The sequence below is a fragment of the Hyla sarda genome, chromosome 1, assembly GCF_029499605.1.
Source record: "Hyla sarda isolate aHylSar1 chromosome 1, aHylSar1.hap1, whole genome shotgun sequence".
Taxonomy (NCBI): domain Eukaryota; kingdom Metazoa; phylum Chordata; class Amphibia; order Anura; family Hylidae; genus Hyla; species Hyla sarda.
In genome coordinates, this window is record NC_079189.1 from 465,225,383 (window position 1) to 465,247,513 (window position 22,131).

Sequence of the window (22,131 nt, forward strand, 5' to 3'; positions counted from 1 at the left end):
GGGGAAGAGGCACATGACGGAATGACGTAAGCCGTCATCCCTGGATCCGGGACCGCCCACCTGTAACCGCTGCACCCGAGATGGAGCCGGTCTGTATGCCCTGCGCTTCCTGTGGTCCCCGGCGGTTCCCCCTGGTCATTGTGGGGGACCGCTGGGATGAAGGATGGAGTGGAGTGCTTTGCTGCCTTGGCACAGGATGGATCCTGGCTGCTGCGGTGCAGGACGTAGCCCGCTGTTTGGGGGCCCCGCCATCCGGTAGAGGCGGGGGAAAAGATCACGGAGCGGGGTGGTTCTCGCGAGAGACTGGAGTATGAGTGGAGTGACGCAACTTTAAACAGGATGCCGGGCATAATATTAGGCACGAGACGCCACGGTGAGAGCGGCGGCAGCTCTGTACCCTGACCGCACATCTGAGTGATGAATCTACCTGGATGGATTGTAAGTTTATAAGACATATTAATGGACAAAAGTAAGAGGACATTGCTGCTATGAAGATAAGAGAGAGGAAGATAAGAATGCCAAAACAACTAACCATAAGTTAAAATGGATGCCCCCTTTGGAATGTCTATTTATATAGTACAGAAACATAAGAGCATAGCTGGTGACACCGATGTGTATTATATTATGTTATAGATCATGAAATTGAACGTTAAAAGCAGCAACACGTAACTAAACACTACAGTCTTAACTCAAACATCTGATATCCCCTGAAACTGTGTTTATAATGCCACCCAAAGCCAATGCTAGAAGGTCTGGAGGAGGCATGACTGAAGGCACCTCATCAGCAAAAATGGATAAATATGTCAAATCCCCCTATGATACTATGAAAACCCGTACACAACATACAAATGTATTGGGAACTCAGCAAGCAGCAGGCTTGAGATTTAATGTGGTATAGGTAGAAGAAGAAAATGAAGAAGGTGGGAGAGAAGAAGTTAACTCTCACAAGTATTATCCCCACAGCAAAGAGGGGGAAGATAGTGTAGAGAGAGAGGTGGGAACTATAAATGTACCTGGGGGTGGAGCGGAGGGAGGGGTTAGAATAGTTAATAGGAATAGGCTTCATGGGAAAATAAAACTTACACCCTTGAATCCCATGGGCCCCAATAACATAAAGGATGGAAATGTAAAGTGTATGTTCACAAATGCCAGAAGCCTAGCAAATAAAATGGGGGAGCTTGAGGCCTTGATACTGGAGGAACATATTGATATAGTTGGGGTCACTGAGACATGGCTGGACTCCTCGCATGACTGGTCTGTCAATCTGCAGGGGTTTACATTGTTTCGCAAGGATAGAATGAACAGAAAAGGTGGTGGAGTCTGTCTGTATGTAAGAAGTGGTATGAAAGTCAATGTGAACGATGCCATAGTGTGTGAGGATTCTGAGGAGGTGGAATCACTGTGGGTAGAATTACAAAAGGAGGGAAATACTGAAAAAATAATATTTGGGGTAATCTACAGACCCCCTAATATCACTGAAGAGATAGAAGTTCAGCTTCATAAACAAATAGAGAGGGCCGCCCGGGCAGGTACAGTGGTAATAATGGGAGATTTTAACTATCCAGATATAGATTGGGGTCCGGGGTTGGCTAAAACTACAAAGGGGCGTCAATTCCTAAATTTATTGCAGGATAATTTTATGGGCCAGTTTGTGGAGGACCCAACAAGAAGTGATGCCTTGTTGGATCTGATCATTTCCAACAACGCAGAGCTGGTTGGTAATGTAACTGTTCGGGAAAACCTTGGTAATAGCGACCACAATATAGTTACTTTTTACTTAAAATGTAGAAAACAAAGACAGGCGGGGAAGGCAAAAACATATAACTTTAAAAAGGCAAACTTCCCTGGGCTGAGGGCTGCACTACAGGACATAGACTGGGGGGAGGTGTTGTCAAATACTGATACAGAAGGTAAATGGGACATCTTTAAATCAACTCTAAATAACTATACAGCTAAATATATACCAAAGGGGAACAAATATAAACGATTAAAACTAAATCCTACATGGCTGACACATGATGTTAAAAGAGCAATAAACAACAAAAAAATAGCCTTCAAAAAATACAAATCTGATGGGTCAGCGATAACATTTAAACAGTACAAAGAGCTTAATAAAATCTGTAAAAATGTAATAAAAACAGCAAAAATTCAAAACGAGAGACAGGTGGCCAAAGAAAGCAAAACTAATCCTAAATATTTTTTTAGATATATAAATGCAAAAAAAACAAGGACAGAGCATGTAGGACCCCTTAATAATGATAATGGGGAGGTTGTCACAGGCGATCAAGAGAAAGCGGAGCTACTGAATGGGTTCTTTAGTTCTGTATATACTAGGGAAGAAGGAGCTGACATTGGCCAGGTCAATGCTGGTAACACATCATGTAATGTACTGAACTGGCTTAATGTAGAGATGGTACAAGGTAAGTTAAGTGATATAAATGCAAGCAAATCTCCAGGGCCAGATGAATTGCACCCAAGAGTTCTTAGAGAGGTAAGTTCAGTAATATCTGTACCCCTGTTCATGATATTTAGAGATTCACTGGTGTCTGGAATTGTGCCAAGGGACTGGCGCAAGGCGAATGTGGTGCCAATCTTCAAAAAGGGCTCTAGGTCCAGGAAACTATAGACCGGTAAGTTTAACGTGCATTGTGGGTAAATTGTTTGAAGGACTTATAAAGGATTACATACTGGAATACATAGGGGATAATTGTATTATAAGTGATAGCCAGCATGGCTTTACTAAGGATAGAAGTTGTCAAACCAATCTAATTTGCTTTTATGAAGATGTGAGTAGAAGCCTTGACAGAGGAATGGCTGTGGATATAGTGTTTCTGGATTTTGCTAAAGCATTTGATACTGTCCCTCATAGATGTCTGACAGGTAAGTTAAGGTCTTTGGGTTTGGAAATTTTAGTTTGTAACTGGATTGAACACTGGCTCATGGATCGTACCCAGAGGTAAAAAATGTTTTTGTTTTTTTACATATGCAAAAGTCGTGAAACCCCTGTGGGGTATTAAGGTTCACTTTACCCCTTGTTACGTTCCCCAAGGGGTCTAGTTTCCAAAATGATATGCCATGTGGTTTTTTTTTTTTTGCTGTCCTGGCACCATAGGGGCTTCCTAAATGCAGCATGCCCCCAGAGCAAAATTTGTTTCCAATAAGCCAAAATGTGACTCCTCCTCTTCTGAGACCTGTAGTGCGCCAGCAGAGCCGTTGTCGCCCCCATATGGGGTGTTTTCTGAATTGGGAGAAATTGGGCTTCAAAGTTTGGGGGGAATTTTCTGCTTTAACCCTTTGTAAAAATGTAAAATTTTTGGGAAACCAAGCGTTTTAGGTAAAAATTATAATTATTTTTTACATATGCAAAAGTCATGAAACCCCTGTGGGGTATTAAGGTTTACTTTACCCCTTGTTACGTTCCCCAAGGGGTCTAGTTTCCAAAATGATATGCCATGTGGGGTTTTTTTTTTTGCTGTCCTGGCACCATAGGGGCTTCCTAAATGCGGCATGCCCCCAGAGCAAAATTTGCTTCCAAAAAGCCAAATGTGACTACTCCTCTTCTGAGACCTGTAGTGCGCCAGCATAGCACTTTTCACCCCCATATGGGGTGTTTTCTGAATCAAGAGAAATTGGGCTTCAAATTTTGGGGGGTATTTTCTGCTATTACCCTTTTTAAAAATGTAAAATTTTTTGGAAAACAAGCATTTTCTTTTTACATTTGCAAAAGTCATGAAACACCTGTGGGCTATTAAGGCTCACTTTATCCCATGTTACATTCCCCGAGGGGACTAGTTTCCAAAATGGTATGCCATGTGTTTTTTTTGTTGCTGTTTTGACACCCTAGGGGCTTCCTAAATGTGACATGCCCCCCAAAAACCATTTCAGAAAAATGTTCTCTCCAAAATCCCCTTGTCGCTCCTTCCCTTCTGAGCCCTCTACTGCGCCCGCCGAACAATTAACATAGACATATGAGGTATGTGCTTACTCGAGAGAAATTGGGCTACAAATACAAGTAAACATTTTCTCCTTTTACCACTTGCAAAAATTAAAAAATTGGGTGTACAAGAACATGCGAGTTTAAAAAATGAAGATTTTGAATTTTCTCCTTCACTTTGCTGCTATTCGTGTGAAACACCTAAAGGGTTAAAACGCTGACTGAATGTCATTTTGAATACTTTGGGGGGTGCAGTTTTTATAATGGGGTCATTTATCGGGTATTTCCTATATGAAGACCCTTCAAATCCATTTCAAAACTGAACTGGTCCCTGAAAAATATCGAGTTTAAAAATTTTGTGAAAAATTGGAAAATTGCAGCTGAACTTTGAAGCCCTCTGGTGTCTTCCAAAAGTAAAAACTCATAAATTTTATGATGCAAACATAAAGTAGACATATTGTATATGTGAACAAAAAAAAATTGAATATCCATTTTCCTTACAAGCAGAGTGCTTCAAAGTTAGAAAAATGCTAAATTTTCTTTTTTTCCACAAATTTTGGGATTTTTCACCAAGAAAGGATGCAAGTTACCACAAACTTTTACCGCTATGTTAAAGTAGAATATGTCACGAAAAAACTCTCGGAATCAGAATGATAAGTAAAAGCATTCCAGAGTTATTAATGTTTAAAGTGACAGTGGTCAGATTTGCAAAAAAGGCCTGCGTCCTTAAGGTGAAAATGAGCTGTGTCCTTAAGGGGTTAAGGAGAACTAGACCAGTTTAAGTATGTGCTATTAATTATTATATGGCGAGCGGTGGGAACGGGATCAGTGTAGAATAGAGTTCGCATCATATGTATGCAAAGCATTGTGAGGGGGGAGGGGGACTGGTGTGAGTGGGGGGTGGGAGGGTCTCAGCCAGCCTGTTACCTGTCCAGAAGAGTTAGGGGAGATAGGGGAAAGCTGAAAACATCTTAATGGAAAAGAAGATTATTACATGGAATATAAAAGGGATTAAGGAAAAAAGGAAAAGTGTTGCTATATTTGATAGGATTGCTAAATATTTACCCGCTATTATTGGTTTGGTAGAGATCCACCTAGAGGCAGAAACCACATCATTGCTGGGAAAGAAATGGGTGACGGTATCGTATCATTCCACAATGTCAAAATACTCTGCTGGGGTTTCAGTATTAATTCATCACGCAATAGATTTTCATGTAGTAGAAACAGATATAAGAGGGAGGTATGTGTTTCTATTCTGTAAGTGGGAAGGAGCTGACACAGTATTAGTGTTTATCTATATACCCCCACCATTTACAGCTGAGGTATTACAGAAACTTATTTAATTCATGGAAGGAAAAAGATATAAAGGGTTCTATGTGATGGGTGACTTTAATTGTTTGGTTGATAAGAGTAAAGATTGGAGAGTTAGGGGTGTAATGCTGCTGGATGTGGATCCACTGACCTGTGTGGCTGATGACATGGGCTGTATCAGGGAGCAGAGTCTAAGGTGCCGCTGGTCTTAACCAGAGCCTGCCGCAAGGCAGGATGGGTTTGCTGCGGCAGGCGACACCCATGTCGCTACCCCCGATACGATTTGACCACACAGGTAGCTGAGTGCGTCGTAGGATGAGGCAGAGAGAAAGCATTGAAGATCCGGCAAGGAAGAGTGGGAGGTGCAGGGACTTATAGAATAGTGTCAGGTGTTGCACATAATTATGGGCGCACTGGCCCTTTCAATTTCAGAGCTCCGGTGCGCGCACACCCTAGGAGACAAGGACACACGTGCCGGAGCTGAGAGGCAGAGGAAGAGGCAGCAGAGGACCGAGGTAAGTGACGGACCAGGATTCGCATGCGTCCTGTGATGGGAATCCCAACCCCGCCAGCAGCAGGGGAGAGCGGGACAATGCACTCACGGCCAGCGCATGCCAGATCTCTCCTCCAGACCGAATCCTTCCCAATCCACAAGAAAAAAGCGTTTTCCTCTGATAAACTTGGAGTCCAAAATCTGTTTAACAACATAAACATCAGAGGTACCAGAGATGGGAGTAGGTGAGATGTCTTTTTTAGAAAAGCGGTTATGGATGAAAGGTTTCAAGAGGAAGACATGGTAAGAATTCGGGATCCGGAGAGAGGACACCAGATGGAGAGTATAGGCCACAGAATTTAAACATTTCTTGATATTATAGGGACCAAGATAGCGAGGGCCCAGTTTATAACTGGTTACTTTAAAGCGGATATATTTGCCTGACAACCAGACTTTGTCACCAGGAGAGAACTTGGGAGAACATATTTTCTTGTCCGCTTGAGACTTCATACGAGACGTTGCATGCAAAAGAGAGGAACGTGTCTTATTGTGGAAAAATTCCACACTTGCTCATCAACCACAGGAACTCCGGAAGAAGAAGATAAGGGAAGAGGAGAATGAGGATGAAGTCCATAAACTACGAATAAAAGGCGAAGTTCCAGTGGATTCAGAATCCTTATGATTGTATGAGAACTCTGCCCAAGGAAGTAAATCGACCCAGTCGTCTTGGCGAGCAGAAGTTAAATGACGAAGATAGTCTCCTAAGACCTGATTCACCCTCTCAACCTGTCCATTGGATTGAGGGTGGTAGGCTGAGGAAAAATCCAGCTTGACTTGGAGATGTGAGCAGAGGGCCCGCCAGAACTTAGAGACGAACTAGACTCCACGGTCTGATACAATATGTGAAGGCAAACCATGTAAATGGAAGATATGGCAAAGGAACAGTTTAGCAAGCTGCAGTGCAGATGGAAGTCCAGGCAGCAGCACAAAATCAGCAATTTTAGAAAATCTGTCCACTACCACCCAGACGACTGTATTGCCTCTGGAAGACGGAAGGTCAGTAAAGAAGTCCATAGCAATATCGGTCCAGGGGAGCTCTGGAACAAGCAAAAGCTGTAGGTTTAGAACGAGGGGTCTTATCCCGGGCACAGACTGAACAGGACATCCTGTTATAAACTGGGCCACCAATATTGTCTGGAGATGAGCTGTATGGACTTACAAGTTCCAGAATGACCGGCCAGAAGAGAGGGATGGCACCATTTCATAAACTGGGAGATACGTAAGTCTTTCCTGGAGGCAGGTGCTGAAGATTTGCTGGCGCTGCAGAGATGAGACACTCAGGAGGAATATTATGTTGAGGAGGATATTCTCGGTCATGCACATCAGAAGACCTGGAAAGAGCATCAGCTTGTAAATTCTCTGTAGGACGGAAGTGGATGTAGAAGTCAAATCTGGAGAAGAACAGAGACCATCAGGCCTGCCGTGGGTTGAGTCGATGGGCTATCTGAAGATAGAGCAAGTTCTTGTGGTCAGAATATATAGTAACAGGGTGTACAGAACCCTTCAAGAGATGATGCCATTCTTCCAAGACCAACTTTATAGCCAAGAGTTCATGGTCTCCTATAGTATAGTTTTTCTCCGCGCGAGAGAAGGTTTAAGAGAAAAAAAAACAGGTTACAATTCTTTCCTTAGAGGACTTTTGTGTTAGGACAGCACCTGCTCCAACTGAAGAAGCATCCACCTCCAAAAGAAAAGGCTTGCCAGAGTCGGGTCTAGAAAGGATTAGAGCTGAAGCGAAGGCGGTCTTTAACTGTTTAAAAGCATCTTCAGCCCCTGGAGTACAAACCTTGGGATTAGAGGTCTTCTTGGTGAGAGAGACAATGAGAGCCACCAAGGTGGAGTAATGAGGAAAACCCATTGCCGATAGTAATTGGCAAAACCAAGAAAGCGTTGAATAGATTTTAAGCCGGTAGGTCGGGGCCAGTCCAGTACAGCAGACAACTTTTTAGGATCCATCTGTAGACCTTGAATAGTAAGGATGTAACCCAGAAAAGGATGACTGGATTTTTCAAAAACACACTTCCCCAGTTTAGCGTAAAAATGGTTGTCTCGGAGATGTTGTAAGACCTGGCGGATGTGGGAACAATGAGTCTGAACATTGGGCGAGTAGATGAGAATATCGTCCAAATAGACCACGACACAGGTGTATAAGAGGTCACAAAAGATATAATTAACAAACTCCTGGAAGACTGCTGGAACATTACAGAGTCCGAACGGCATTACAAGATACTCAAAATGTCCATCCCAAGTATTAAATACAGTCTTCCATTAGTCACCTTCTCTTATGCTAATCAAGTTATAGGTACCTCGAAGGTCAAGTTTGGAGAAGATCCTCGCCCTTTGCAGACGATCAAATAACTCTGAGATCAAGGGAAGTGGGTAGCAGTTCTTGACGGTGATTTTATTCAGTCCGCGATAATCAATGCAGGGTCGCAAAGAACCGTCTTTTTTCTCTACAAAGAAGAATCTGGCTTCGGCAGGGAAAGATGACTTTCTGATAAAGCCTTCTTCCCTGAGGAGGAGTGGTCCCAGGCAATAAGTCAATAGGACAATCGTAGGGACGATGAGGTGGGCAATACTTCAGCTTGCTTCTCACTGAAGACGTCAGCATAGTCCAGAAGATACAAACGCAAAGCGGGCAGAGGAGAAGAAGAAGACACCCACTTAGACGGACGAGTTTGAATACAGTGACTGTTGCAATAAGGACCCCAACGGAGAACTTCTCCAGTTTTCAAATCCAGCTGCGAGGCATGGAGTTACAACCAAGAAAGGCCAAGCAGGAGAAGGGAGGTACAATGAGGAAGTACTTAGAAGGACATGTTCTCCTTATGCAAGACTCCGACCTGCATACATAACGGTTCTGTGTGGTATAGCACAGTACAGTCCAGATTTTCTCAGTTTACCATAGAGATGGACAAGGGCTTCAACAGGCGAGACATCGGCAGATGATACCTATGAACTAAGGAGGCATCAATAAAATTTCCCGCGGAACCAGAATCCAGGAAGGCAAGAATTGAAATAATCTCTTTGGAGGGTAGAAAAAGCTGTACCAATAAATTCCAGCATGGAGAAGTGGTGTTTACACCTATGGAAGCCTCTCCCACAAATCCTAGGTGCGAGTGTTTACCTGTGACTGTGGACGTATAGGACAATCTTTGAGGAAATTATCTGCACTGGCACAGTAGAGACAGATTCTCAGCTCGTTGGCGAGTTCTTTCCTGCGGAGTCAGGTGAGACCGATCTACCTGCATAACCTCCACTGCTGGAGGCAACGTAGAAGGTTGCAGTGGGTGCCCAAAGACTGGTGCCAGGCGAGGAAAGCGCCAAGGTCGTGCAGACTCCCTTTCTTGATGTTGTTCCTCCTGTCGCTCAGAGAAATGGATATCAATCCGGGAGGCCAGCTGTACAAGATAATTTAAGCTAGATAGCAATTCCCGGACAGCAAGGACATCCTTAATATGGCTAGAAAGTCCTCTTTTGAAAGTGGGGCAAAGAGCTTCAATATTCCAGGATAACTCTGAAGCCAGAGTACAAAATCGGATAGCGTACTCGCCCACAGAGGATTAACCATGAGAAAGGCTCAGCAAAGCCGTTACAACAGAAGAAGCTGGTGCAGGTTTTTCGAAAACACTTTGGAATTCCATCAGGAAAGCCTGAAGACTGGCTGTGAGAGTGTCACTGTGATTCCATAACGGAGTTGCCCAGGCCAGAGCCCTTCCAGTTAACAAACTGACGACAAAGACCACCTTTGCTCGTTCTGTAGGGAACTGTTCCGCTTTAAGCTCTATGTGCATGGAGCACTGTGTCACAAATCCACGGCAAGACTTGGGATGCCCTTCATACTTCTCGGGAAGAGACAAATGGAGCTTGGATCCCGTGGTGACTGCAGGAGCAGGAGGCATTACTGTAGCAGGAGGGGGCTGAGGCTGCTGCGGTTCTTGCTGGGCAGTCAGCAACTGCTGCATCATGGCAGACAACTGGTTTAACTGTTGTGTCTGCTGGACCAACTGCTGCAACTGGAAAGCCACTGTAGTGGTGAGATCCGGATTCACTGGCAGAGGTACCCCAGCAGGATCCATGGCCGGATCTTGCTGTAACGCTGCTGGATGTGGATCCATTGACCTGTGTGGCTGATGACTCGGGCCTTATCGGGGAGCGGAGTCTAAGGTGCCGCTGGTCTTCACCAGAGCCCGCCGCAAGGCAGAATGGGTTTGCTGTGGCAGGTCGCTACCCCCGATACGACTCGACCAATCTGGGCGAGGCGAAGTACAGTACGATGAGATAGAGACGAAGTCAGACTTAGCAGAAAGTCAAGGCAGGCAGCAAAGGAGCAAAGGTGCAAAGTCAATAATGTAGCGGAAGGGTCAGAACACGGGCTAGGCAAACAGACAAAGGGTACTCTAAATCTCAGACAGATGGCACTGAAGATCCGGCAGGGAAGAGTGGGAGGTGCCGGGACACATAGAATAGGGTCAGGTGTTGCACATAATTATGGGCTTACTGGCCCTTTAAATTTCAGCTGAGAGGCAGAGGAAGAGGCAGCAGAGGACTGTGATAAGTGACGGGCTGGGATTCGCATGCGGGCGCGTCCCCCGATGTGAATCCCTTCCGCGCCAGCAGCAGGGGAAAGAGGGACAATGTTCTCACGGCCAGCACGTGTGGCCGGAGTGCAATGTGTAACAAGGGAAGGGACAACCCTATTGAATAAATGGTGTCAGGAAACCGGGTGGAGGGATGTTTGGCGACATTTGTATACAACAAAACCGTTTTTTTCCTGTTTCAATATCACACAAAACCTCCTCAAGAATTGACTTATTGTTGGCAAATGACGCTTCTCTCTCTTTAATGAAAAAAATGACCTATGAACCAAGAGCCATCTCAGACCATACTATGCTTGTCGGACATATTGATTCAGGGAAAAATAAAGGTAAGGGGCATAAGATGTATAGAAATGCACATTAGTTACAGATCAAGGAAGTTACATAGAGGGTTAAGGAAGAAATCTCCAGTTTTTGGGTGATAAATAAGGGTTCCCCTAGTTTACACATCGTTTGGGACATGTTAAAAGCTTATTTAAGGGGTATTTTGATCAAATAAAATAGCAATAGTCAAAAAGAAATGTAGAGAAATTTAAATAAATTTAGAAAAAGAGGTGAAAATGGCAGAAAATGAATTCACGCAAACTAATGAAAAACAAGACTGGGAGAAGTTAGTCACCGCACAAGATAGTTATAAGAATTACATTTTAGAGGGCAAAAACACTACTTTGAGGGTGGGAAAACTAATAAGTGGCTCACGGGTATTATAAAGAATCAGAAGAAAATAAAGACATCAAAGTATTAAGGGATGAAAAGGGAAAACTGGTCTATTCAAGGGAAAAAGATGGAACGGGTCACGGTTAATTTTTATAAAAAATTGTATACTAAAGAGGGTACCAAAACTCAAGAGGAAATAAAAGAACATATTAAAGGGTTAAAACTTCCCAAACTCTCTGAAGAACAAAAACAAGAAATCAATAGAGAAGTGACCCTCAAAGAAATTAAAAACATACTTAATTCTGTTTCAGGGAGCACAACCCCTGGGTGTGACGGTCTGGTCTTTGAGATCTATAGGAAATTCGGGTAAATTCTCCTTCCCCTTCTGTTGGAGACATTGAATGAATCCTTGGTGACTGGCAGACTCTGAGGCCTGCATAATTTTAATTTCAAAGAAGGGTAAGGATGAAGTAGAGGTCGAATCTTACTGCCCTATTTCATTATTAAACACAGACTGTAAGATTCCTACAAAGATCTGGGCCATACCTTTACAGAAAGTTATAGGTAGTGTCGTAGGGGAAGAACAAAAGGGGTTTATAGCAGGTAGGAACATTTACAGCAACCTACAGAGGACATTTTTGAACATTCAAGTGGAAGATAGTGACCCCTGCTTCATCCTGTCCTTGGACGCTAATAAAGCGTTTGACAGGGTGGATTGGGGATTATATTTAAGTATCTATACCTCCCCTAGAGCCAGGATTAAAATTAACCGTGAGGCATCAGAAAGTTTTGAGCTAAATAGAGGTACTAGACAGGAGTGTCCACTCTCCCCTACCCTCTTTGCAATAGTTATTGAACCTCTTGCCCATATAATCAGAGCAACTAAGGAATTTGAGGGGTTTGGGATTAATGGGGAATGGGAAAAATTTTTATTGTACGCGGACGATGTGCTTCTTTTTGTGGAAAAAAAACAGTTGAGAAAATCCCAGGTATTGTGGCAATTTTGGAAGAATGTGGTAAATTCTCGGGGTATAAAATTAGCTGGGCAAAATCTGGGTTGTTGCCATTAGACGAGGAAATCAGCTCACCAATAGAAAATATAGCAATATTGAACTCAAAAGACTTATTGGAATATTTAGGTATTAAAATTTCAAAAAAGTGGAGGATTACAATAAATTACATTTATTACCAACACTTGATAAAATAGGGGCAAAGATCACATTTTGGAACAGGCTCCCACTAAGTATGGCTGAACGGATAGCCCTTTTAAAACTGCTATTCTCCCGACCCTTTTACATGTATTAAGAGCTTCCCCTATATGGATTAAGGATAAATACTTTAAGGGGCTGGAAAATAAATTAAATGACCTTATATGGGGACGCAAGCATGTTAGAATAAAGCATAAATTTATTACGCCACCGATAAGGAAGGGGGGAATGGGGGTGCCAAATTTCCAAGGAACAATTCATACATTCATTGAGAGATTTTTTGAGAGAATAAACTCAGTTTGGGAAATTCTAGAAGGCATGGATACAATGGTAGCTTTACTGAGTTAGACAGGTGGAATAGTCTATACAGCTTAGCTAGGCCCACAGAGGTGACCAGTGACTTCAGAGCCCTTAGGGCTTGCTGGGACTTGCAATGGACTGGGACAATTTTGATACAGGCCACGCTGACTGAAGACAGGTTGACTTTGGCTGACTTGACTATACCCCGTTTGTTGCTTTCCGGGCTCTGACTGGGACCTGGGGGTTGTGGACTTGAAGACTTGTGGCTGCGTGGTTGACTTGAGGCTTCCTCTGGACTCCAGACACAGACTTTTAGGACTTGACTAGACTGGACCTGAGCAAAGACTTAACTGGAAATCAAGAGAGCGAGCTAGCTCCTCCCAGGGCTTATATGGGGGAGACTAGGAGGGGTCCCATAGGTCACCCCAAGGTCACATGGCCACTGATACCTCACTGGGTTACAATCACATGGCACTGTTTAATCACATGTCAACGGTTCTTAAAGCGGTACTCCGGTGGAAAACTTTTTTTTTTTATCAACTGGAATAAAAGACAGGAAAAAACGGGAGGACAGCACCTTGTGTAATTCCGTGAGACAAGTAGGTCCCTAGGTACTGGGGTGGAATCGTGCTCACCTTGGGTTCATGCATGTAAACCCTTCGTGTTGGGGTATAGAGGTGCGATCTGGAGCTGCAGCCCGCTGATCCAGCCAGTGTCCTCGAAGGGGTCGGCAATTACAGTAGGGGTATATTTGAAGAAAAAAGGCTTGCGATGGCACTGCTCGATCGGGTGAAATTCACAGGAGTCCAGATGTAAAGGGTATCAAGTTTTATTGACACGAAATACAAATGGACAAAACATAATACAAGACGCATTTTGGGAGTTAGCTCTCCCTTTGTCAATTGTGAAAATGGTTGTCTGGTGTAGTGGGATCAGGGGAAGGGTTAAATGCAGTTAAATTTGGCCCCAGAGGCGAGGTCAGAGTTCACATGGGGGTCCTGTTGGGTGGGCATCATGAGGGTTAATAGAGATCTTTTACAGAATATTTGTAACTGGAATATACGTTTTAATGTAAGTCCAGGAGTAGGTATATATTCAGAAAAAAATGTATGAAAAAAAATTAAGAAATTAAGAAACAGCATTCTCCTATTACTAACGCGCCTACATCGCCTCTGCTTATCCTATGTATTACGATCACAAGCAAAGTCCGATCCTGATCTTGTTATCATTGACATCTGTAAATCCCTATTCAAAAACATTAGGTACCGCGGGCATCTCCTCTATTACGGCTTGGAACATCTTCTGATTGGCTGTACACCCACCCAGTAAGCCCTCTGATTGGTCACCATTTCTCATGGCAGACAGTGCATACCGCACTAGATGACGTCACTTCAGCAACTCAGTCCGATTGGCCAATGAAATTTTTAACAGAATTAGCGGGTATACGCCATACCTGAGAAGTCTATACGTCACCTCAACCCGGTATTCCTATTGGTCGCCTCCTGTATGGATGAAAGGCGGTCTCCTTTTGAAACGCAAACCTGGACCACCGCTGCAATCCAAGAAAAACCAAGCCTCGCTCTCATTTATCCACTACATAAAAAATTGAGGACCCCTGTGGGAATATTTTACACTATATACATTTCTTAATTTTTTCATAAATTTTTTCTGAATATATATATATATATATATATATATATATATATATATACCTACTCCCGGACTTACATTAAAACATATATTCCAGTTTCAAATATTCTGTAAAAGATCTATATTAACCCTCATGATGCCCAGTTAACATGACCCCCCATGTGAACTCTGACCTCGCCTCTGGCGCCAAATTTAACTGTATTTAACCCTACTCCTGATCCCAATACATCAGACAACCAAAGGAAGAGCTTATTCCCGAAACGCGTCTTGTATTATGTAATATGTTTTGTCCATTTGTATTTCGTGTCAATAAAACTTCATACCCTATACATCTGGACTCCTGTGAATTTCAACCGATCGAGCAGCACCATCGCAAGCCTTTTTTCTTCAAGTATACCCCTATAAAAAAAATCTTAATCCTTCCAGTACGTATTAGATGCTGAATACTACAGAGGAAATTATTTTCTTGGAACACAGAGCTCTCTGCTGAATCACGAGCACAGTTCTCTCTGCTGACATCTCTGACCATTTTAAGAACTGTTCAGAGTAGGAGAAAATCCCTACAGCAAACATAGGCTGCTCTGGACAGTTCCTAAAAAGGACAGAGATGTCAACAAAGAGCACTGTGTTCCAAAAAGAAAATAATTTTCTCTGTAGTATTCAGCAGCTAATAAGTACTGGAAGGATTAATATTTTTTTAATAGAAGTAATTTACAAATCTTTTTAACTTTCTGGCACCAGTTGATTTAAACAAAAATAAAAAGTTTTCCACCGGAGTACCCTTTTAACCCCTTCACGACCACGGACGTAAATGTACGTCCTGGCTTGGCAGGACTTCCCGCACCAGGACGTACATTTACGTCCTGTGTATGACCGCGAGCATCGGGACGGTGCTCATGTCATACATGGCAGGTTCCGGCTGTAATGGCCGACATCCGCGATCGCGCAGATGTCCGCCATTAACCCCTCAGATGCCGTGATCAATACAGATCACGGCATCTGCGGCATTGCGGTACTTTGATTGGATCGCCCACAGCGCTGCCGCAGTGATCCGATCATCCAGCATGGTGGCCAGAGGTCCCCTCACCTGGCTCCGGCCGTCTCCCGGGGTCTTCTGCTCTGGTCTGAGATCAAGCAAACCGGAGCAGAAGATCACCGATAATACTGAGCAGTGCTGTGTCCTATAAATAGCACTGCATAGTATTAGCAATCAAAGGATTGCTATAGATATTCCCCTATGGGGACATAAAAAGTGTAAAAAAATTTAAATGTAAATGTAAAATATAAATGTAAATGTAAAAATAAAAAGTAAAAAGTGAAAAATTCCCTCCCCCCAATAAAAATGAAAATTGTCAGTTTTTCCCATTTTACCCCCAAAAAGCGTAAAATATATTTTTTAATAAACATATTTGGTATCGCCGCGTGCGTAAATGTCCGAATTATCAAAATATAATGTTAATGATCCCGTACGGTGAATGGCATAAACGTAAGAAATAAAAAAAAAGTCTAAAAATGCTGCTTTTTTTGTCACATTTTATAAAAAAAATTCATAAAAAATGATCTAAAAGTTTAATATATGCAAATGTGGTATCTAAAAAAAGTACAGATGACGGCGCAAAAAATGAGCCCTAATACCGCCCTATATACGGAAAAATGAAAAAGTTATAGGTGGTCAAAATAGGGCGATTTTAGAATACTGGTTTTGTACAAAAAGTTTTTGATTTTTTTTTAAGCGGTACAAAATTTTTTAAGTATCTAGCCATGGGTATCATTTTAATCGGATTGACCCACAGAATAAAGAACACATATCATTTTTACCGTGAATTGTACAGTGTGAAAACGAACCCCTCCAAAATGTGCAAAATTTTTGTTTTCATTTAAATTTCCTTCCTAAAAAATGTTTTTTTTGGGTTCGCCGTACATTTTATGGTAAAATTAGAGGTTTCATTACAAAGTACAATTGGTCACGTAAAAAAACAAGCCCTTATATGGGTCTGTAGATGGAAATATAAAAGAGTTATGCATTTTAGAAGGCGAGGAGGAAAAAAACGAAAACGCAAAAAAAAAAATTGGCCTGGTCCTTAAGGTGAAAATGGGCTTGGTCATTAAGGGGTTAAAGACATAACACTATTACATACAATACACAGCATAAAGATAACTATACAAGGGGAACAGGTGCAGGGGACACTGCAGGGAGGCTGCCTGACAGGGCAGCAAGGGTATAGGTGTACAACTCCTGTACCGGGCCACCACAACTGAATTTTATAAATTAAGAGAATATGTGAACTGGGAGGCCTTTGGAATTTATAGGGCTGGACAACTAGTGGAGGGAAAATAACTTATTCCGTAGGATATCCTCAACTCTAAATATAAATTGGGTAAAGAGTGTAGGTATGCATATGTATAGATTCAGAATGCATTTAATAAAGAAAAAAACAACCCTAGGTGGGAAATTGGTGAACACGAGATCATTGAATTTTTGCTGAATGCACGATCTAGGCTAAAAAAAAAAAGGGGTGGGGAAATATATAAAATATTAGTTGATGATTTTGTTAAAAAAAATGATATATCAAAAAGTAAATCGAAATGGGAAAAAGAAATTGGGGTAATAAACATGGAAGAATGGTGGGAAATATTCAAAAATATTGCTAATTCATCTATTAATTTAAATCATAAGATTTCACAAATTAAAGTGATCCTTAAATTATGTTACACCCCTGAGGCCCTGTTTAGAATGGGTAAAAGAAAAGATTCAAATTGTCCTAAATTTCAACAGGGAAGCGAAGACCTTTGTCATATGATTTGGGGCTGTAAAGAAATACAAAAGTTGTGGGAAAAAGCACTGAGAAAAATCGAAGCGGTTTTTGGCACCAAATTACAGTACAACTTCCTTACGGCCATTTTTGGCTTTGGTATAGAAGAGCAAAAGAACTTGATGCTGAAATTAATAGGATCAGTGAAAATTATAACTTTGAGAAAATGGTCCGTACCCGCGCCGCCACATATCAGAGAATGGTGTAATTTAGTCGGTAAAAAAAAAAAAAAAGAGGTCATATATTATCAAGGGAAAAAGATAGGCCCAAAAAAACAGAGGATGGGAAAATGGAAGTGAAAGGAACTCTGTAATAGCAAACTATATAAGGCTGGTTGAGAAGGGGGGAGAAGTGAAGGGGGGGGGGAGGTAGTAGGTGGGAGGGGACAAATGGTGTAGGTTGGGGGGGGGAATAATTGAAGACAATAATTGGATTTTTTTTATGATTGTAATGTAATTGTGAAATTAAAAAAGAATAAAAAAAATAAAAAAAAGCTGCATGATTGCTGAAATCTGCCATTAGCAGCAAGGTCCTGGAAGGGACTTATTTATATCTTTAAAATATGTTTTATTATTTAGTTCACTTTTTTTTTTTAGCCCCCCATAGGGGTCTATTAATTGCAATCTTTTAATTGCTATTACTGTTCAGTGATTTTATCAGTAATATTGACAGTCTACTTGTACAAGAAGATCCCTGGAGAATGTCAAGAGACCTTCGGCACTATCTTCACTCATTGTACCCAAGCAATCGTACTGCGGGTGGACTGATGAGCATCCCCAAAGCCCCTCAACTCTTTTAGATGCTATGATCAGCACTGATCATGGCATCTAAAGGGTTAATGGCAGACATCAGCGGTGAGGTCGTTGTAATTGTACTAACCTGTAAAAAAGAGATAACATGTCAGATTTACCACACTGTAAATGGCATAAAGAAGAAAACTCCAAAATATTGTGATTTGCTTTTTTATTTTCAATATCACTTTACAAATAATTTTGTCATTACAAGGTTACAATTGGTCCTGTAAAAAATTTGCATTTAAATGGCTCTGTAGATGCAAAAATGAAAATTATGGCTCTTAGAAGGTGAGGAGGAAAAAGATAAATTGGCTGGGTCCTTAAAAGGGTACTCTGGTACCACAGCTTTATGGTTATCTAGCGTGTTTGTAACGAGTTGAGCACTTTTGTAATTCACATGTTATACATCTGTCCATAGCATGTCTGTGATGGAAGTTCAGTAGTTTTTCTGGTTGCTTTTGATTGTCGTCCACACTCATGGCCATGTTTGTACACTGTTGTGGACAAGACTTCTGTGCTGCAGACGCTGCTGTTTTTTCTCTCCTGAAATGGTATGGCCCCTTTTACATACCTCCTTAATGAATATTCATTAAATTGCCCTGCGCAATCGGCTCACAGTGTACTGAATACCCTGTATCAGCTCTGTGGCTGAAATGTAACCCCTTCCCCGTCATGAGGACCGTGCGCCCGCTGGGGGAATTGGCTATCATGATTCCCCCCCACGGGTGCACGGTCCCCATGGCGGGGGAATTAGTAACATGTCAGCTGCAGCGCTATCATGATTTTCCCCCGCAGGCGCGCTGTCAGCTTCTCACCCCGCAGTCCCCATATCAGGGAATGAATGACTTGTCAGCCACAGTGCACTATTGGGGAACTAATCATATGTGACCCGCTTGTGCTGCTCTGCTCCCCCCCCCCCCCCCAAAAGTGATGTTCCTGCATCGGGGAAAGGGTTAACTGTGAGCCGCAGCGCTGCACATTCTCCCCACGTCGGGGAATGAATGATTTCTGAGCGGCCGGTGGAGGGCTTGTGTTCCCCGAACAGAAGCTGTCACCTCCCCCTGCAAGAGCTGAAAGTCAGTAAGCCGTGGGTGCTGCAGAGCTTAAGCTCTGCAGCACCCACGGCTTACTGACTTTCAGCTCTTGCAGGGGGAGGTGACAGCTTCTGTTCGGGGAACAGAAGCCCTGCGTCGGCGGCTCACAAATCAGTCATTCCCCGACGTGGGGAGAATGTACAGCGCTGCGGCTCACAGTTAAAGGGGTAGTCCAGCGGTGAAAAACGTATCCCCCATCCTAAGGATAGGGGATGAGTTTTAGATCGTGGGGGTCCGACTGCTGGGGCCCCCCGTGATCTTCTGTACAGGGCCCCGGCTCGCTGGCCAGATAGCGCGTGTTGACCACCGCACAAAGCGGCGGCCAACACGCCCCCTCAATACAACTTTATGGCAGAGCTGGAGATTGCCGAAGGCAGCGCTCCAGCTCCGCCATAGAGTTGTATTGAGGGAGCGTGTCAGCCGCCACTTCTTGCGGTGGTCAACACGCCCCCTTCCCATGGGCTGCTGGGGCCCCAGCGGTCGGACCCCCGAGGATCTGAAGCTTATCCCCTATCCTTAGGATAAGGGATACTTTTTTCACCACTGGATATCTCCTTTAACTCTTTCCCCGATGCGGGGACATAGCTTTTAGGGGGAGAAAAGCAGAGCAGCGCCTGCGGGTCACATAGGATTAGTTCCCCAATGTGGGGACAGCACGCTGCGGCTGACCATTCATTCATTCCCTGATGTAGGGACTGGGGGATGATAGTCGATTCCCCCCGTGGGCACCGCAATGCTGTTACAGGTTATTCAGTACCCTGTGAGGCAAAGTATACTAATGAGCAGGGCGGGAAAAGGGCGCGGTGAAGGGAAAACATTTTTTAGAAGCCGGCCACAAACAGGGCTGGGCTGCAACGCAAAACAAGTTGGGCAAGGCACTAAAAGAGGAGACATGCTACGAGGCATGCTGGGAGTTTCTAAAACAAAGGCAAAATGGAAATAGATGCTACACTACATGGACACACTTGTGCAAAGAAAGGAAAAGAAATACAAACAAAGAACAAGCACAAGACCAGAGATAACAAGAAAACTCACCTGTAAGGGTAAGTAGAAACTGAAAAAATACATTGGCCACGAAGTACCTCTTTAAAGGTTCATTCATACATACTTGTGTATGCGGCAGATTTTTCAGCAGTAATTAAATATGGTATGAAATCTGCAATATTAAATCCATAGCACACATGGTATATGTACCCTTAGAAATTAAGTAATACTCATGTAAACACTCATTTGTTATTCTGCTTACTTATAGGGCTTCTTGTCATTTGCAGAGGCAACCAGTGCTGTTGTTACAATTTATTTCAGCAAACCAGGAGAGTAGGTTTTGTCCTCAAAACTTCTTTATGAATAAAATAATACTGTAACGGTTTTAACTTTATTCCTTATTGGTATGTAAAATGGGGGAGATTTTCAAAAACCTGTATAGAGTTCAATTGTTAAATTGGAACCTGATTGCCCAAATTAGAGTAAACAGTCAGCTCTTACATCCGTTTTAGTTGCAGAGGAGCACTCGGCAGAAGAAGTCCCCTGACGACACTGCTCTTTGCTCAAGACATTGAACCCTTGGCTTGCTTGGTGAGGTCGTCTTTGGATATTGTGGGGTTTAGTTAGAGTAGCATTATATGCATACCATATGCCATATCCTCTGTTATGTGTTTAATTTTGGAATCTTCATCCTTTTCTGGCTTACTGATTAATTGAGATGTCGGTCCTAATGCCCCTTGACCCGTATCCTCCTATCCCTCAGATTGTGGCGTGCAGTATACCGCTTGTCACTAGTTTTAAATATTTTAGCATACAGATAACCACTTCTATCTATGACTTTGCCCCCTGTAGTCTGCTGCCTCTCCTAAATAAGAGTTCTCAAACAATATCTGTCTTGTGCAAATTGCTGAAAAGATGGTGCTGATGCCTCAATTTTATATTCTCTGGTGTGGATTGCAATGGTGTACTTTCATTGGATACCATGCCTGTTAGATCTAAAAGGATGTGGGAAGGAGCCCTCTAGAGTGGAACTTGGTGTTCTGCGTATGTTGTATCAGACCAGGAAACTCATACTGAATACATAGCTCAATACTGGATCTGAGCCAGTTCTGTGGCTAATCTAACTGCTCAGGTTTCACTCATTGTTCTTTTGGAGAGGGGTATTTATGAAAAATGTAGGGCTAAACGTACATTTCATTTGGTATGGGCCCCGAGTGCAAGTTTACAGATTGGGCTTTTACAGACATTTCACTCATTATTTCCCAAACACTTTTGCATTGTCTTGTGTTTATTGTTGAATGGTATTTCACTACATTTGACTATTCCTGCTCTGAATTTTTAATATAATGTTAGGTGCCAACTTACTTGAATTTTTTACTTTTTTTTATGATACATCTGTTCTGTGAGATAACTCGGTTGTTTATTCTGTCATTCTTCTGACCACTTTGAATGTCGGCACATTTGGATTTGGACTTATGGTGGATTTGTGACAGTTTTGTTTATTGGTAGGGTGGGTGGTTGGTACTGTTTAGGGGGGAAAAGTTAAGTAGTTTCCCATAGTAACCAATCAAATTGCTTCTTTCATTTTTTAGAGGTCTTTTTAAAATTTAGAGGTGCAATTTGGTTGGTATGGGAAACTGCACCACACTTCCTCTACACAGGTTTTGATAAATCTTCCCCAATCTGTTTATGGTATCATGACTATTAATAACATAACTGTTTTTTATTCAGACCAATAATATTCAGCATTGATGATATGGTGTTTGAAGCAAACCTTGTTCTGGCAACATTAGAAGAAATGGATGAATCACCTTCTCAAAAATCCCATGACATAGTAATTGGGTAAGTCAATCCACTTAAAATGAAAAATAGAAAATAATATACATACATTTCCTCACATACTGGCAGCCTTCCTAGGACTGCCCACCAAGAAAAACAGGATAACGAACAGATTTTTCTAATTGGTCCATTTGGCATAAGGCTGTATAAGGGACCCCGATGAACCAAACCATAATGTATTTTTTAAAGTCTTGTGCCACTCCATAGGTTTTGAAGATTTGGCCTTGCATGGTCATGGCTACAATTTGAATGGGTATGTGCCATTTAGCCATGCCAGTACGGGGTCCTGACTTTTTTTTTAACTTCTAGGTACACACACTCATATATATATATATATATATATATATATATATATATATATATATATATGTTACCCTTTTTGCCAGTGCAGGGTCC

The 22,131-nt window shown here is 42.5% G+C and overlaps 1 protein-coding gene across 1 annotated transcript in view; it reads left to right on the forward strand.

Annotated features, from left to right (window-relative positions):
- The window catches only part of RAD9B (RAD9 checkpoint clamp component B), a 259,479-nt gene that overhangs the window by 165,343 nt on the left and 72,005 nt on the right, over nucleotides 1-22,131 (forward strand). The window contains exons 10-11 of the mRNA XM_056518258.1: nucleotides 20,165-20,229; nucleotides 21,628-21,738. Coding sequence (XP_056374233.1) covers nucleotides 20,165-20,229; nucleotides 21,628-21,738 — 176 coding nt within the window. The remainder of the gene's footprint in view (nucleotides 1-20,164; nucleotides 20,230-21,627; nucleotides 21,739-22,131) is intronic.